The 18,391-nt window shown below is 47.9% G+C and overlaps 1 protein-coding gene across 3 annotated transcripts in view; it reads left to right on the plus strand.

Annotated features, from left to right (window-relative positions):
• The window catches only part of PACC1 (proton activated chloride channel 1), a 49,824-nt gene that overhangs the window by 22,667 nt on the left and 8,766 nt on the right, over positions 1 to 18,391 (plus strand). For 2 of the 3 annotated variants that reach the window (XM_066361785.1, XM_066361788.1), the window contains exons 3-4: positions 15,258 to 15,467; positions 16,535 to 16,686. In XM_066361785.1, the coding sequence (XP_066217882.1) occupies positions 15,258 to 15,467; positions 16,535 to 16,686 (362 nt within the window). Of the gene's footprint in view, positions 1 to 15,232; positions 15,468 to 16,534; positions 16,687 to 18,391 lie in introns of all 3 variants that reach the window. The other variant, XM_066361786.1, reaches the window with a different exon arrangement.

Raw genomic sequence — 18,391 nt, forward strand, 5'->3', positions numbered from 1 at the left:
ACACCTTAGTTGTTCATTGATTGCTTTCTCATATGTGCCTTGACCGTGGGCCTTCAGCAGACTGAGGAACCCCTTGCTCGAGCCAGTGACCTTGGGTCCAAGCTGGTGAGGCCTGCTCAAACCAGATGAGCCCACGCTCAAGCTGGTGACCTCAGGGTCTCAAACCTGGGTCCTCTGCATCCCAGTCCAACGCTCTATCCATTGCGCCACCGCCTGGTCAGGTGGAAGTTTTTTGATTACTGATTTGATTTCATTAGTAGTTCCTGGTCTGTTCAGTTTCCCTGATTTAGCCTCAGAACACTATGTTTTTAGAAATTTATTTCCTCTAGGTTGTCCAATTTGTTGGTATATAATTGTCTGTAGTATTTCCTTATAATCCTATTTATCTCTGTGGTGTAGGTTGTCAGTGCTCTTCCATTTCTGATTTTAGTTGTTTGGGCCCTCTTTTTTTCTAAGGAGTCTGGCTAAATGTTTATTAATTTTGTTTATTTTTTCAAAGAACCAGCTCTTGGTTTTATTGATCTGCTCTATTGTTTTGTAAGACTTTATTTCCACTCTGATCTTCATTATTTTCTTCCTTCTACTCACTTTCAACTTTGTTCATCATTTTCTACTTCCTTTATGTATAAAATTAGATTGTTCAGTTGCATTTTTCTTGTGACTTGGGGTAGGCCTGCATTGCTATGAATTTCTCTCTCAACTGTTTTTTACTCTGGCCCATAGATTTTTGGGTCATTATGTTTTCATTTGTCTCAGGGTATCTTTGATTTCTTCCTTAATCTCATTATTAATCCATTTATTGTTTAGTAGCTTGGTATTTAGCCTCTGTGTTTATGTATGTTTCAGTTTTCTTCTTATAATTGATTTCTAGTTTCATGCTATTGTAATCTGATAAGATGCTTAAAATGATTTTAATCTTATTAAATTTGAGACTTGTGGCCTAATATGGTCTGTCTTAGAAAATGTTCCATGTGCATTTGAAAAGAATGCATATGCTGCTGCTTTTAGGTGAAATGTTTTAAAAATATAAATTAATCTATATACTCTAAATTGCTGTTTAAAGCTGCTGTTTCCTTGTTGATTTTCTGTCTAGCCCTGGGGTAGTCAACCTTTTTATACCTACCGCCCACTTTTGTATCTCTGTTAGTAGTAAAATTTTCTAACCACCCACAGGTTCCACAGTAATGGTGATTTATAAAGTAGGGAAGTAACTTTACTTTATAAAATTTATAAAGCAGAGTTACAGCAAGTTAAAGCATATAATAATAATTACTTACCAAGTACTTTATGTCGGATTTTCACTAAGTTTGGCAGAATCTTTATAAAACAACTTACTATAGTTATATCTATCTTTTTATTTATACTTTGGTTGCTCCGCTACCTCCCACCATGAAAGCTGGAACGCCCACTAGTGGACAGTAGGGACCAGGTTGACTACCACTGGTCTAGACGATCTATTCATAGATAACAATGGGGTGTTAAAACCCCCTACTCTGAGTGTATTACTGTTGATCTCTCCCTGTATGTCCATCAATATTTGCTTTGTTTATTGAGGTGTCCCCATATTGGGCATGTAAATATTTATAGGAATTATATATGTTTGTTGAATTGATACCTTTATCATGATGAAAGATCCGTCTTTGTCTCTTGTTATACCCCTTGAGTTAAAGTCTGTTTTGTCTGATATAGGTATTGCTACCCCAGCCTTTTCTTCTTTTCTTTCTATATGCATAAAATATCTCTTACATTCTTTTACTGTCAGTCTGTGTGTGTTTTCATCTCAGATGGATCTCTTGTAGGCGGCATATGTACAGGTTTTGTTTTCTTATATATTTAGTTACCCTGTGTCTTTTGACTGGAACATTTAATATATTTACACTTAAAGTAATTATTGATATGTATGTAATTACTGATAGGTATGTTGTTATTGGCATGTTATTGTTTTCTAATTGTTTTTATAGTTCTGTTCCTTATGTTGCTCTCTTGTATGTTGACGATTTTCTAGTTTTGTGTTTGTATTTCTTTACTCTTTATTTTTTGTATATCTTTGTGTAGATTTTTGGTTTGTTGTTACCATGTGCTTATATACCGAGCTACATTTGTAGCAATCCATTTCAAGTTGATGGTCACTTAAGTTTCAACACATTCTAAAATCACTACAGTTTTTACTCATCCCTCCACGTTTATGTTTTTGTCATTATCTTTTGTTTGTGTGCTTCTCTTGATCCCTTGTTTTGTTGTAGTTATACATAATCTTCCTACTTTTGTCTTTTAACCTTTATACTGGCTTTATAGTCAGTTGATTCACTGCTTTTACTGTTTGTCTTTGACAGTGAGAATTCTTTTCTTTCTTGTATTTTCTTTCTCACATTTTTAATCTTATCTTCAAAAAGTCCCTTTGACATTTCTTGTAAGACTGGTTTAGTGGTGATGAACTTCTATAGCTTTTTCTTGTCTGGAAGATGATCTCTCCTTCAGTTCTAAATGATAGCCTTATTGGATAGAAGAATTTTCTGATAGGTCTTTGTCTTTCATCTCTTTGAATATTTTATGCTATTCCCTCTGGCCTGCTAAGTTTCTGTTGAGAAATCAGCTGACAGTCTTATGGGAGCTCCCTTTTACATAACTCATTGCTTTTTCTCTTGCTGTTTTTAAGATTTTCTCTTTTACCTTTTGCAATTTAATTATGATGTGTCTTGGTGTGGGCCTCTTTTGGTTCATCTTGTTTGGGACTCTTTTTCCTTCCTGGACTTGTATTTTCGTTTTCTTCACCAGATTAGGGAAGTTTTCTATCATTATTTCTTAAAATAGTTTTTTTTTTTTTCTTTTCCAAGTGAGAGGAGAGGAGATAGACTCCTGCATGTCCCCTGACCAGGATCCATCTAGCAACCCCCGTCTGGGGCCAATTCTCTGCCTATCTGGGGCCATGCTCATAACTGAGCTATTTTTAGCACCTGAGCTGGAGGCGCCATGGGGCCATCTCATGAGCATCTCACCCAGGCTGATGTGCTCAAATCAATCAAGCCAAGGCTACAGGATGGGAATAGAGAGAGAAAATGGGAGAAAGAGAGAAGGGGGAGGGAGGAGAGGAGAAGCAAATGTTTGCTTTCCCCTTTGTGCCCTGACTGGGAATTGAACCTGGGACATCCACATGCCAGGCCAACACTCTACCATGGAACCAACTGGCCAGGCCCTCAAATACTTTTTCATTACCGTTCTCTCATCTCCTGGTACCCACTATGATGCAAATGTTGATACGCTTGATGTTGTCCCAGGTCCCATAAACTCTCCTAGTTTAAAAGAATTTTTATTTTCTTTTTGCTGTTCTGATTCACTGATTTGATCCTTGCTTCATTTAATCTGCTCTTGATTCACTCTAATGTCTTCATTTCCATTGTATTCTTTATTTCTGACTGGTTCTTTTTTATGTTTTCTATCTCTTCGTTGAAATTCTCACTGTGTTCATCTATTTTTCTCCTAAATTCATTGAGTATTCTTTTTTGTATTTTTCCGAAGTTAGAAGTGGGGAGGCAGTCAGATAGACTCCTGCATGTGCCCAACCAGGATCTACCCAGCATGCCTACCAGGGGGCGATGCTCTGCCCATCTAGGGTGTTGCTCTGTTGTGGCCGGAGCCATTCTAGCACCTGAGGTAGAGGCCATGGAGCCGTCCTCAGCGCCAGGCAAACTTGGCTCCAATGGAGCCTTGGCTGCAGGAAGGGAAGAGCGAGATAGTGAGGAAGAAGAGGGGGAGGGGTGGAGAAGCAGATGGGCGCCTCTCCTGTTTGCCCTGACCGGGAATCAAACCTGGGACTTCCACACGCTGGGCCGATGCTCTACTGCTGAGCCAACTGGCTAGGGCTTCATTGAATATTTTTTTTGTATTTTTTCTGTAGCTGGAAACAGGGAGAGACAGACAGACTCCCGCATGCGCCCAGCCAGGATCCACCCGGCACGCCCACCAGGGGGCGACGCTCTGCCCATCAGGGGGCGATGCTCTGCCCCTCCGGGGCGTCACTCTGTTGCGACCAGAGCCACTCTAGCGCCTGGGGCAGAGGCCAAGGAGCCATCCCCAGCGCCCGGGCCATCTTTACTCCAATGGAACCTTGGCTGCGGGAGGGGAAGAGAGAGACAGAGAGGAAGGAGAGGGGGAGGGGTGGAGAAGCAGATGGGCGCTTCTCCTGTGTGCCCTGGCTGGGAATCGAACCCGGGACTTCTGCACGCCAGGCCGACGCTCTACCACTGAGCCAACCGGCCAGGGCCTCATTGAGTATTCTTATAACCAGTGTTTTGAACTCTGTATTTGGTCAGTTGCTTATGTCCATTTTGTTTATTTTTTTCCTGGAGTTTTGTTCTGTTCTTTCAGTTGGAACATGTTTGTCTCCTCATTTTGGCTGCCTCCCTGTGTGTTTGTTTTTTTTTTTCTCTCTATGTATTAGGTAGATTTGCTACATCCTCTGGTCTTGGTAAAGTGGCCTTATATAGTTGGTGTCCTGTGGGACCCAGTTGCACAGTTTCCCTGGTCACCTAAGCCGGGTGCTCCTGGGCTGTTCCTTGTGTGGGTTATGTGTTCTCTTGTTTCAGATGAACCTTGATTGCTATTGGTGTGTCAGTGGTTGGGACTGACCCTATGGCTGACTGCCTTTTAGGGCTGTTCCTGACTACAATGGATGAGCTGCTGTGTAGGGGCTGACTCCATAGAGCAGGATCACATTAGTGGAGCTCTGGTGCCAGCTGAGTCTGACCTTCGGGTGTGTCATTTGTGGAGCTGGCCGGATGGTGCTCTATTGTGTGCTGAAATTGGCCACTGGTGTGTTGGTTCTGGGGCCTCTTGGGAGGGGTTACAGTGTTAAGGCAGTGTCAGCCAACATTTGTGCTGGGCTTGTGTTCTCTTGCTATGAGCTGCAGAGTGATCTGTGGTTGGTTGCCACTTGCATTGGCCCTGGAGGCACTTGGGTCAGAGGCTATGCTGTGAACCAAGACCAGTTGCCACTGGTGTTAGCTTTGGGACACTTTTGTGGGCACCACAATGTGATCTGAGTCAGCTGCCTCTTGTGTCAGGCTTGTGGCTAATTAGTTGAAGCTACCCTCCAGGTCAATGTAGCTGCCACTTATGCCAGGCTTGGGACCACCTGATGGGAGTTCCAGTTCAAGTTGAGACCAGTCCTGCTTGTGGTAGACCTGGGGACACTTAGCCAAAGCTATAAGGTACACCAAGGCCAGCCCCTGCTGGTTTGGGGTTTGTGCATCTCCGAGAGATTTGGGGAAAGACGAGTGCAAGCCATGGCAGGCTTCCTGTGTGTGCAGAACAGCTTGGGCCGGGTTCAGGGACCTGGGTGGGGTCTTTGGGAATCACCAGGGAGGGGTGGATGATGTTAGCCAGATTAATAGAGAGCACACATTTGGCACCTTGCTGGCCATGTTGGGGAGGAACTCAACAAAGGAAAGGTAGTGGCTGCCAGTACTTCTGTCCCTGGAGAGAGCTGTCCTGACCCCTGCTCCTCCAGCCCTCATCCTGAAACTAGTCAACTCAGTCCCTCCTTGTATGTCCTTGGGGCTATTAGAGCTGCTGCCCCTGCACTGAAGCATAAATTGTGTGAGTTTCTGAGTGAGTATATCCGTGTGGGGTCCCTTAAGAGGAGTGCATAGGTCTCCAGCAGCCCTGTCTCACTCCTCACTGGTTTGCACAGCCGATGTTATGGGGACTCCTCTTCCCAGCACTGGTACTGCAGACTGTAGAGCCCAGTGTGGGGCTGGGACCCTCGCTCCTCAGGGACACTTCCACAGTGGAGATAACCCTCTTCATTCTTTTTTTCTTTTTTTTTTAATTTTTAATTTTTTTTTATTTTCTGAAGTTGGAAATGGGGAAGCAGTCAAACGGACTCCCATATGCACCGACCGGGATCCACACGGCACGCCCACCAGGGGGCGATGCTCTGCCCATCTGGGGCGTTGCTCTGTCGCAACCAGAGCCATTCCAGCGCCTGAGGCAGAGGCCATGGAGCCATCCTCAGCGCCCGGGCCAACTTTGCTCCAGTGGAGCCTTGGCTGCGGGAGGGGAATAGAGAGACAGAGAGGAAGGAGAGGGGGAGGGGTGGAGAAGCAGATGGGCGCTTCTCCTGTGTGCCCTGGCCGGGAATCGAACCCGGGACTCCTGCACGCCAGGCCGACGCTCTACCACTGAGCCAACTGGCCAGGGCCTGCCCTCTTCATTCTTAATTGCCATGTTATGGGTGTGGGATCTCCTTGTCTACCCCTCCACCCCTTCTACCAGTCTTGACGTGCTTCTTTTTTCTCTAGTTGTAGGACTTCTCTTCAGCTAGTCTTCAGGTGGTTCTTAGTGAGGTTTGTTCTATAACGTAGTTGTAATTTTGATGTGGTTATGGGAGGAGATGAGCACAGCATTTACCTCCTCTTCCTTCTTGACCAGTTCTCCCTCTTGTTACCTTTTTCTTGAAATCTGTTTTGTCTGACATAAGTGTGGCAACACCTGCTTTTCTCTGGATGCCATTTTCTTGAGGTATCATCCTCTGCCTTTCCACTTTGAGGCTGTTTGTCTTTGGAGCTGAGATGAGTCTCCTGCAGGTAACATATAGTAAGGCCTTGTTTTTTAATCCATCATGCTACTCTGTTGACATTCATCTATCCAGGGTGATTACTGATAAATGAGGATTTACTGCAGCCATTTTGCCTTTTTTTCTGGTTGCTCTGTGCCTTGATCGCTGCTTTCCCCTAGTGATTCTGCTATTTTAGTTTGGCTGTTTTCTATTTTCTGGATTTTTTTCCTGTTTCCTCCTCCTCAGCTGATCTCTGTTTTGTGTTTACCATCAGGTTTGTGTAAAATATCTCATGCGTACAGTAGTCCTTTTTCTTCTGATTGCCCCTTACCTTCATTCACCTGTAGCCATTCAGTCCCCTTTGCTCGTCCCCTTTATGATTTTGTCACCACAAATTATCCCTTTTAATGTTGTATATTCAATACCAAATTGCTGTTATAATTATTTTTTTAATTTTATTTATAAAATTAAATTTAATGGTATGACAATCATTAAGAGTACATAGGTTTCAGGTAAACATTACTATAGCATGTGAACTGTTGATTGTATTGTGTGCCCATCACCCGAAGTCAAATCATTTTCCATCACCTTTTATTTGTCCCTCTTTACTCCCCTCCCCGCTTGCCTGTTATAATTATTTTTAACACCAAACCCCCCCCCCCCTTAACCTTTTGTTATAATTGTTTAATAGCCTATTCTGAAGTAGAGTTGTAGTTTCCTGCTTCTGTTAATCTCTTTACCAAAGTACTGTATACTTTTGAATTTTTGTGTTTGGTTAGAAGAGCTCCTTTAAACATTTCTTGTAATGCATATCTTGTAGCAGATTCCCTTAGCTTTTGTTTGTCTGCAAAGCCTTTGTTTCTCCTTCATATCTAAAGGTTGACTTTGTTGGATATATTATCCTTGGTTGATGGTTTTTTTCTTTTAGTAGTTTGAATTTTCTTTATACTTTCTCCTGTCTTGTAAGGGTTCTACTGAGAAATCTGATGATAATGGGGATTCTTATGTAGGTTAGTGTTTTCACCTTGGCTGCACTGAGAATTCCTTTTGTTATTAATTTTTGCCAGTTTGCAGAAAATGTATTTTGGAGAAGGTCTTTTTTGCATTGATATGATTAAGTTGTGTTTTTAGCTTCCTCTGAAGTCCAGTTCTTTTCATAGGGTTTGGGAAGTTCTCATCAATTATTTCTTTGAGTAGGCTCTCTGTTTCCTTCTTCATCTTTCTCCTTTTGGTATACCTATTGTTCTTAGTATCTTTAGGTGGCTTTTTCTAATATAGTATATATAATTCTTGTTTATTTATTTATTTATTTATTATTTTTTTGGGTATTTTTCTGAAGTTGGAAATGGGGAGGCAGTCAGACAGACTCCCGCATGCACCCATCTGGGGGCATTGCTCTGTCGCAACCAGAGCCATTCTAGCGCCTGAGGCAGAGGCCATGGAGCCATCCTCAGTGCCTGTGCAAACTTTGCTCCAATGGAGCCTTGGCTGCGGGAGGGGAAGAGAGACAGAGAGGAAGGAGAGGGGGAGGGGTGGAGAAGCAGATGGGTGCTTCTCCTGTGTGCCCTGGCCGGGAATCGAACCTGGGACTCCTGCACGCCAGACCGATGCTCTACCACTGAGCCAACCGGCCAGGGCCTCTTTCTTTTTTTTAACTCTTAGTTCTCTTCTTTCTCCTGGGTATTTCTAGGTTTCTGTTTTTGAGTTTACCAGTTGTCTCTTCTATCTAGAATGCTCTGTTTTTAGTGCTCTCTAATGTAGTCCTGATCTCATATATTGAGTTCTTTAGCATCAGAATTTCTTTGTTTTTTTTAATAGTTTTGTCTTTGATAAAATACTACTTTTGTTCATTAATGTTACTAAATTCACTGAACTACCTTTCTGAATTTTCTTGTATATTATTATTTTTTTCATAACTACAATCTTGAATTTGCTGTCATTCAGATCACAGCCTTTTATGCCTTTGAGTTCAGTTTTTGGAGTCTTTTCATTTTGTTTCTATGCTACCAAGTTTCCTTGATTGTTCATGTATTTGATGGATTATTTCTCTGTATACACATTTTGAGGTAATGATCTCTTTCCTTGTGTAGATACTCTTTTGCTCTCAACAATTTAGCAGGTTTATAGGTAGACTGCTTTCTTTTTTTTTTTTTTTTTTTGTATTTTCTGAAGCTGGAAACGGAGACAGTCAGACAGACTCCCGCATGCGCCCGACCAGGATCCACCAGGCACGCCCACCAGGGGCGACGCTCTGTCCACCAGGGGGCGATGCTCTGCCCCTCTGGGGCGTCGCTCTTTTGCGACCAGAGCCACTCTAGCACCTGGGGCAGAGGCCAAGGAGCCATCCCCAGCGCCCGGGCCATCTTTGCTCCAATGGAGCCTCGCTGCGGGAGGAGAAGAGAGAGACAGAGAGGAAGGAGAGGGGGAGGGGTGGAGAAGCAGATGGGCACTTCTCCTGTGTGCCCTGGCCGGGAATCGAACCCGGGACTTCTGCACGCCAGGCCGACGCTCTACCACTGAGCCAACCGGCCAGGGCTGGTAGACTGCTTTCTTTTGTTTTCCGGTAGACGGTGCTACAGGGCAAGTTTTTGTTTTCTTTTACTTGTGCCTGAGATCACTGTGGTGGTGTTTTGGTTAAGTGCACTGTATCCAGTGGGATGGTGGGTGTCCTCTCTGACCAGCTCACCTCGATCATGGGACACTGCCACTGTACTGGGGGAATGTTATGGGTGGTGTAGAACTTATTTAGTGAAATTCCAGAGCTACCTCCTTTATTCTTTTAAGACTTTATTTATTCAATTAGAGGAGGGGGGGGAGAAAGAGAGAGAGAGACAAGGGGGAGGAGCAGGAAGCATCAACTCCCATATGTGCCTAGACCAGGCAAACACAGGGTTTTGAACCAGCGACCTCAGTGTTCCAGGTCGACGCTTTAACCCACTGCTCCACCACAGGCCAGGCCTTTATTCTCTATTTTTGGCTTCACTGGGCTCTTCCAGGGCATGTGGGAGAGGAGGCAGGTTTGCCATCTCACAGCTCTGCCGCCCTGCCAGTAATGGCTGTCAGCTCCACTGTTTTGTTTAAAGCTTTCCAGCCACCCTGCCTGGTTCTGCCACAAAGGGAAGGGAGAAGGGAGATATGTTTTCTGGAAGGGAAACTGCTTCTGCCCCTCTTACACTGTAGGCCAGGGGTCCCCAAACTATGAACTGCGGGCCGCATGTGGCCCCCTGAGGCCATTTATCTGGCCCCCACTGCACTTCTGGAAGGGGCACCTCTTTTATTAGTGGTCAGTGAGAGGAGCACAGGATGCGGTCGCAAAGCGCAGCGTCACTCACGTACAGTACTACTTCCGGTGACGCGGGATGCACGCCTCACGGCTCCAGAAGTGCGTCATATCACTTGTTAGGGCTAGCAGTGACAAATATGGAACTGAGCATTGACCATCTCATTAGCCAAAAGCAGGCCCATAGTTCCCATTGAAATACTGGTCAGTTTGTTGATTTAAATTTACTTGTTCTTTATTTTAAATATTGTATTTGTTCCCGTTTTGTTTTTTTACTTTAAAATAAGATATGTGCAGTGTGCATAGGGATTTGTTCATAGTTTTTTTTTATAGTCAGACCCTCCAACGGTCTGAGGGAAGGTGAACTGGCCCTCTGTGTAAAAAGTTTGGGGACCCCTGCTCTAGGCCATGGTGTTAGGGCTGCAGCCTTACTGCTTTCCTGGTACCACATTTTTTGAAGCTGTGGTGGACACTGACCTGCATCTGCAGCACCATCCCCTGTCCCACCTTACCTACTCATTCCAGTATGCCCACCTGCAGACAGCTGGATGTGTGGATCTTTTAAACATAGGGAATCCTTTTTTGAGTTATAATTGTCCAACTTGTTGTAAATTAAAATTTTTTTTTAATTCATTTTAGAGAGGGGAGCGGGAGAGAGAAGAGGGAGCGAAGGAGGAAGCATCAATTACTATATGTGCCTTGACTGGGCAGGCCCAGCGTTTTGAAACAGTGACCTCAACATTTTAGGCCGATGCTTTATCCACTGCACCACCACAGGTCAGGAGCTTGCTGTAAATTTAGGGGGACAAATGATGGAGTCTTCTCACTGTTCCATGATGCTATGTCACTAAAGTCCATTTTTTTTATAGATAGCATATAGTTGGATCTTGTTTTTCATCCAGGCTGACAGTCTCTGCCTTTTGATTGGAGTGTTTGGTTCATTTACATTTAATGTAGTTATTGATGTGGTTGGATTTGGTTCTTATATTTTGCTGTTTCCTATTTGTCTCATGTGGTTTTTGTTTCTCTGTTCTGCATTCGTACAAGTTATAAACCTTACCATATTGTTGTAGACATTTGCTTTAGACAATCTTAAATTTAAAATATATATAGTTTTTTATATTTACCCAACTATTTAACATTTCAGTGATCTTTATTTCTTACTATACATTTGAAAGTTAGAAGCTAGTGTCATTTCCCTTTACCGTTTGGGATTTTCTTTAGAAGGTCTTGTACAGGTCTCGGTGATGAATTCTCTTAGCTTTTGTTTTTGAGTATATCTTTAGTTTACCTTCATTTATTTATTTATTTTTAAATTTTTTTTATTTTACCTAGACAGAGAGTGAGTCAGAGAGAGGGATAGACAGGGACAGACAGACAGGAACGGAGAGAGATGAGAAGCATCAATCATTAGTTTTTCATTGCGCATTGCAACACCTTAGTTGTTCATTGATTGCTCTCTCATATGTGCCTTGACCGTGGGCCTTCAGCAGACCGAGTAACCCCTTGCTCGAGCCAGCGACCTTGGATTCAAGCTGGTGGGCTTTTGCTCAAACCAAATGAGCCCACGCTCAAGCTGGCGACCTTGGGGTCTCGAACCTGGGTCCTCTGCATCCCAGTCCGACACTCTATCCACTGCATCACCGCCTGGTCAGGCTCACCTTCATTTTTTTTTTTTTTTTCATTTTTCTGAAGTTTGGAAACAGGAGTCAGACAGACTCCCGCATGCGCCTGACCGGGATCCACCCGGCACGCCCACCAGGGGCGACGCTCTGCCCACCAGGGGGCGATGCTCTGCCCATCCTGGGCGTCGCCATGTTGCGACCAGAGCCACTCTAGCGCCTGAGGCATAGGCCACAGAGCCATCCCCAGCGCCCGGGCCATCTTTGCTCCAATGGAGCCTTGGCTGCGGGAGGGGAAGAGAGAGACAGAGAGGAAAGCGCGGCGGAGGGGTGGAGAAGCAAATGGGCGCTTCTCCTGTGTGCCCTGGCCGGGAATCGAACCCGGGTCCTCCGCACGCTAGGCCGACGCTCTACCGCTGAGCCAACCGGCCAGGGCTCACCTTCATTTTTGAAAGTTAGTTTTACTAGTTCGTTTTATTTCTGAGTCATAGACAGCAGCACTTTAAAGATATTCCATTGTCTTTTGGCCTTCATTATTTCTGATCAAAAGTTACTTATCATTAGATACAATATTCTATATGTAATGTGTCTTTCTTTTTATTTCCAGGCTTATTTCAGGATTTTTGTCTTACCTTCTTATTGGCAGTTTGACTATGATTTGCCTAAGAGTGGTTTTCTTATTTATCCTTCTTGGTATATATTGAGCTTTTTGGATCTGCAAATTAATGTTTTTTTCCTACAATTTTGGGATATTTGGGCTTTTTCCCCCCAAATACTCTTTGTGACCTGTTCTGTCTCTTCAGTTACATGTTGTTACACTGCTAAATACCGTCCCACAGTTATCTAGGCTCTATTCACTTTTTCTTTAATCTTTTTTTCAAATTGATTTAACTTCCATTGCACTGACTCTTTCTTCTGTGATCTTATGCTGCTGAGACACTGCAGTATATATATATTTTTTTTCAGCTTTAGGATTTCCATTTGGTTTATTTTTATCATTTCTAGTTCCCCTCTGTTCATTATTTTTTTTTTTGTATTTTTCTGAAGCTGGAAACGGGGAGGCAGTCAGACTCCCCGCATGCACCCGACCGGGATCCACCCGGCACGCCCACCAGGGGGCGATGCTCTGCCCATTCGGGGCGTCGCTCTGTCACGACCAGAGCCACTCTAGCGCCTGGGGCAGAGGCCACAGAGCCATCCCCAGTGCCCGGGCCATCTTTGCTCCAATGGAGCCTCGGCTGTGGGAGGGGAAGAGAAAGACAGAGAGGAAGGAGAGGGGGAGGGGTGGAGAAGCAGATGGGCGCCTCTCCTGTGTGCCCTGGCCAGGAATCGAACCCGGGACTTCAGCACGCCAGGCCGACGCTCTACCACTGAGCCAACCGGCCAGGGCCTCATTCTTATGTATATAGTTTTCTTTGGGTTTTTTAAATGCTGTAAAGTTCCTGTCTGCTAATTGCAGTATCTGGGTCATCTTGGCATTGGTTTCTATAAACTGCTCTTTTTTCTTTAGTATGGGTAGTTTTTTCTTGTCATTCCCTGTCTACCGATTTTTAATAGAGCACTAGATATTATAAATGATACATTATGTGGCTTCTGAATTCTATTATGAATCTCTTAGGTAGTTAATGTGGCAAGGTTCAAGTTTCAAACTCCTGTGTTCTCTCCATTAGCAGCAATTGAAATCTCCACTCAGTTTAATTTCCCCCGCTTCTTTTCCAAGTGAGAGGAGAGGAGATAGATAGACTATGGCATGTGCCCCAACTGGGATACACCCAGCAAACCCCATCTGGGGCTGATGCTCTGCCTATCTGGGGCCATGCTTGCTACCAAGCTATTTTTAGCACCTGAGGTGGAGGCTTCACAGAGCCATCCTTAGGCCCTGGGGCCAGTGCGCTCAAACCAATTGAGCCATGGCTGTGGGAGGACAACAGAGAGAAAGAGAGAATGGAGAAGGGTAGAGAAGCAGATGGTCACTTCTCCTGTGTGCCCTGACCAGCAATCAAACCTGGGACATCCACATGTTGGGCCGACTCTCTATCACTGAGCAAACCAGCCAGGGTGTCCATTCAGTTTTTTCGGTTACCAATTGCTGCTTTTTCGCTGGGCCACCTAGAATGTCTAGCCAAGAATTTGAACATATTTATTTGCAGATTTGAGGACTCACCCCACTATGTGTGACCCTCCCTTTTAGGGTTTCCCCATGACTTTCTGACTGCTCTGCCAGCCCTGAACTTGGTCCACTATTTCCTTGAATGATGCCTTATACACATTGGTGAGCACCTCAAGCCAGAAAGTTGCAAATTTACAAATCTCAGCAGGTGATGTTCTCATCATCTTCTATTTACTTATTCATGTATGTATGTATGAATATATAAATATATATGTATGTGCCATTTTCTTCTTTCAAGAGTAGACTGTCTTCCGTTGTCTGCCTTCTTTTGATCATTCTCTGGTACCTTCAAATAAAATTTAAATATTTTGTCCAAATTTTAAAGTGGTTATCTGTATGTAGAAGGGTGGTATGACCAAGCTCCTCTGTCACTGGTGGGAGCCAGAAGCCAGCTACATATCTTTTTGAACTTACTTTCAGACTCCCTTCTATCCTGAGCCTTGTGGGGGACCCAGGGTTTTTCCTCGGGACCCAGTTGCAGCCGAGGAGAGGCGGCACGAGGAACACTGTGGGATGTCGCCATCAGCTCGGGCTGCTGCAGCAATGTATCGCAGGCTGGGGCTTAAACAGAAGGTTTTTCTCAGTTCTGGAGGCTGGAAGTCCAAGGTCAGGGTGTCAGCAAGTTTGGTTTCTTTCTTTCACTTGAAGGCGTCAGCCTCTCCATGTGTCTTCCTGTGGCCTTTTCTCTGTGTGCGGCATCCCTGGTGTCTCTTCCCCTTCTTATAAAGACACTAGTACTATCGGGTTAGGGCTCCACCCATATGACTTCATTTAACTTTAATTACATCCTTAAACACTTTGTATCTAAATAGTCACACTGGGTGTTAGGGCTTCAGCGTATGAATGTTAGGCACCAGGAACACAGTTCAGTTTATAACAGAGTAATCGAGGCTGGGGCTGGTTTGCAAGCAGGCAGGAGAAGCAGAGCTGGGGGGGTGGGCTTCAGCACACGTTTAATCAGCCGTTCAGTTGGTCACCATGTAAATGCGGAATGCCGGCCGTGTTCCAGGCACAACATTGAAGGGCAAGGGGTCCAGTGTGGACAAAACTGGCCCTTGGCCCTGCTGTCACGGAGCTGAAAGCCTAGGGGGATCAAAAAACATGTAGACAGTGACCTTGCAGAGTGATGACAGGGCACAAATGGATGCCTGGGAGCACTGGGGAAGGCGTGCCCAAATAACGTTAGGGGTCAGGGCAGGCTTCCTCGGAGGCACGCCTTTTTAAACCGAAACCTGGAGGATGAGTCAGGACCAGCTTGTGAGAGAAGGGCTCAGGCCGGGCTTCAGGGTGCGGGCATGCTGGAGGGGCAGAGGCCGCTCAGCACAGCCGGAGCTGGGGGTGGGAGGGGAGGGGGGGCTAAGGCCTGAGAGGTAGGTTGGCACAGGCTCCCTCGTTGGAATGCAACTGTCTGTCCCTCCTTCCCGTCAGGGTCCCCTTCCTGATAAGTCTATGAGTAGTCAGTGTAGATAGGGGCCCTGTATTATGGTTTGTGGGTGGAGGTGAGGCGGGCAGGTCTGGTATGCAGTGACCTGGCCTCCTCGGTAAAGCAAGGGAGGGGCCTGGGGGTCGCCCACCTCCTGGGCCGCACCTGCCTCTGCACTCAGGGTCACGCTGTGCTGCTGTCCTCAGTCCTCGACAGCGAGTCTGCGGCCAGCAGCATCCGCGTCAGCAAGGCCTGCCTGAAGAACGTCTTCTCCGTGCTGCTCATCCTCATCTACCTGCTGCTCATGGCCGTGGCCGTCTTCCTGGTGTACCAGACCATCACGGACTTCCGAGAGAAGCTCAAGCACCCCGTCATGTCGGTGTCTTACAAGGAGGTGGATCGCTATGATGCCCCAGGTAGAGCCCGCTAGGACAGGTCTCAGGGCCCAGGTCTGGGCATCCATTTGCAAATGCTCCCTGAGCTGGCACTGCCACTGGAGTGGGGCATGACGGGAGGAGCCTGAGCTCAGCCTGGGTGTGGGGCACACCCCCCCATCGCGGAGAGCCTGGAGGGGCCACTCAGAGCCGGGAAGGGCGGGGCGCTCTGCACAGAGGAGGGTGGGGCCCTGCCTGCCAGGCTGTCCTCGCCCCCGCCCCAGCATGGGCCAGGCCCCGAGTGGGGCATCATCTCTGCTACAGGGCAGGGTGCTGGCCCTGGGTTCTGGGAGCCTGGGCCTGGCTGTGGAGGCATGAGCTCTGTGTGCTCAGGCTGTGACCGCAGGACGCCCAGGGACCCTCCGCTGGCCTGCTCACAGGGCAGAGCCTGGCCCAGGTCCCTGCTGCCTGGAGATTCTTAACAGGCGTGCAGGTCATGCTCCTGGCCTGTCTGCCCTCCTCTGTGCCTGCTCTGCCCTCGGTGAGTTACTTGCTTCTGGTCTCCTGGTCCCTGAGCCCCACCTGGGCCGAGGCCCCGCGCTGCTCTGTCGTTACCACCGCTGCAATGGAATAGCGCCCAGCGGCGGAGCCCGAACGAGGAGCTGGGCGGGGCCGAGGGAGAGGCTGTTAGGGGGAGACGTGCACACTTGGAGCTCCAGGCAGAGCAGGCGATGAGAGACAGCGTGAGATCTGGGGAAGCCACGACCGGGCCCCCCAGTGATGGCAGGTGGGTGCTGGTCCCAGGGGACTGGCTGCATCCCGAAGGCCCCTCAGTGCACAGGGCGTCTGGTGCAGGCGTGTGGGGGCCGCATCACATAACAAGCCTGGGAAGGGGCTCTGGGAGGAGCGCTGTGTCCTTATTAGAGCAGGGCCTCTAGGGGCCGGGGAGCTGGCGTCCCACCTCGACAACCCGTTTCTCCTCCCTCCTCTGCAGTCGCCAGGAGTCCTGAGCTTAGTCAGGTTGCTGGTGGGTGTGCAAGTGTGTGGTGACTGTAGGGATGTGGTTGGGGCTGTGCCCTTTGACCTGTGCTTTCCCCTTGTGCCCCCAGGTATTGCCCTGTACCCCGGTCAGGCCCAGCTGCTCAGTTGTAAGCACCATTATGAGGTCATTCCTCCTCTGAGGAGCCCGGGCCAGCCCGGGGACATGAACTGCACCACCCAGAGGATCAACTACACAGACCCCTTCTCCAACCAGACCCTGGTAAGTCCCCTCTGGGCCTGGGCAGCGTGCCCTGGACCCACACACCGGGGGCCCAGTCTTCTCTCTACTGGGCGGCCTCCATGTGTCTTTGGCTGTTCTGAGTGGGTTGTGTTCGTGGCTGGCTCACCTGCACTCAGGGAGGGCAGTGAGGCCTGCAGCCTAGTCATAGTGACCCCCGGGGACTCCCTACATCACGATAAGGTCCTGTTCTTGGCGGGACAAAGACAGGCTGCCGAGTGGGGCTGGTGTGTCTGGGAGCAGGTCCCCTACCTGACTGCTCAAAGGAATTGCCAGAGTATTTGTTGATAATGTCAACTCCCAGGTTCTGTGCGGGGCTGATCACAGGAGGTGAGGCCTGGGACTCTGTGTTTGAAACGAGCCGTCGTAAAGCAGGAGTGCAGGTCTGGGAGCAGGGACCACGGTCCTGGCCCTGCGGTCACACGCAGCCACACAGCTCAGCGGAAGAGCGGCTGGTGAAGGCAGGAAGGGGATTCTGTATTTTTTCACATCTTCCCTTTGCATCCCGTATCCTTGTTGCAGAAAGGACTGAACAGGCTGAGTCGAGTTTCCCAGATCAGAGAGAGGAAGGAAGGGCTATCCGGGCAGAGGGCTCTGCGCCCAGACGACGGGGAGCGCGTGCGCTGGGCTGGTGCTCCGGGCAGTTACCAGAGCTGCTGTGTCTGAGGGTCCGGTGCCCCGCGCGGCGGGAGGTGGCGCTGTGGACAGAGCAGTGGCCGGGAGAGAAGCAGGCTGCGGGGTGGGGCTTGCTCTTCGGGGTGACAGGGAGCTCGGAGTGGCTCTTAAGGTGAATTGTGTTAGTATTATCCTAGGCTTCCTCCCAAAATCCTGCTGAGATGACCCCTACTCCTATAAAAGATAGAATAAAAGATCCACAGTTGCCCTGAGAACCAAGAAGGGGCATCACTGGTTGACCAGACATTTTGAGGATAGGTGTGAAACACAAACAGCAAATTGGTCAGACGGGGAAACCGTCCCCAAGCCGGTGCTGGAGCAGCCACCATGGAGGGGGTTCCCTCCCGCTGCTCCGGGCCGCCAGCTCCCCCAAGGAGCCCCCTGCCCTGGGCAGGTGTGGGGTGATGGTCGGGGTTGTCTGGGCCTCCTGACCCGGCTCCCCGGGGCACGCAGAGCTGCTGGGGCAGTGCTTGCTTCTGGGTAGAAGGCCCTGGGGCCACTGTCTGCGCAGGCCCTGGAGGTTCCCTGCTTGGATATGGGGCAGCAGAGGACTGGAGTAGAAGGGACTGGGCCCTGACCTCCTCAGTGGGAGGGGGAGAGAACGATGGGGAAGGAGCCCCTTCGGGGATAGAACTCGGGGGAGTGTCACCTGCTGGTGTCCCTGCCCGCTGTGCCTTGCAGTCGGCCCCAGACCAGGGCCAGCCTGTCAGAGAGCCCGCTAGGAAGACGCCCACGCCCCCAACTGGACTAGGCCCTGACCATGAGACTGCAGAACTCGGGGGCACTGAACATTTACAGGAAACTCAAAACATGAAAGGACCAGGAGGAACAAACAGAACAGACTCTCGAACAGGGAAACTGAAGCTAATTTAAATGAATAGGAGAATGATTTAAAAAAAATTTTTTTATGAAGAGCTAAAAACCTGTTCCTTCCCTGGGAACAGGTGCCAACTGGAGCCCAGGTGTCCGCAGCTCAGCTGCTGCCAGACCCCGCCTGCCCAGCCCGCACCCT

Source organism: Saccopteryx leptura, chromosome 2 (genome assembly GCF_036850995.1).
Source record: "Saccopteryx leptura isolate mSacLep1 chromosome 2, mSacLep1_pri_phased_curated, whole genome shotgun sequence".
Taxonomy (NCBI): Eukaryota; Metazoa; Chordata; class Mammalia; order Chiroptera; family Emballonuridae; genus Saccopteryx; species Saccopteryx leptura.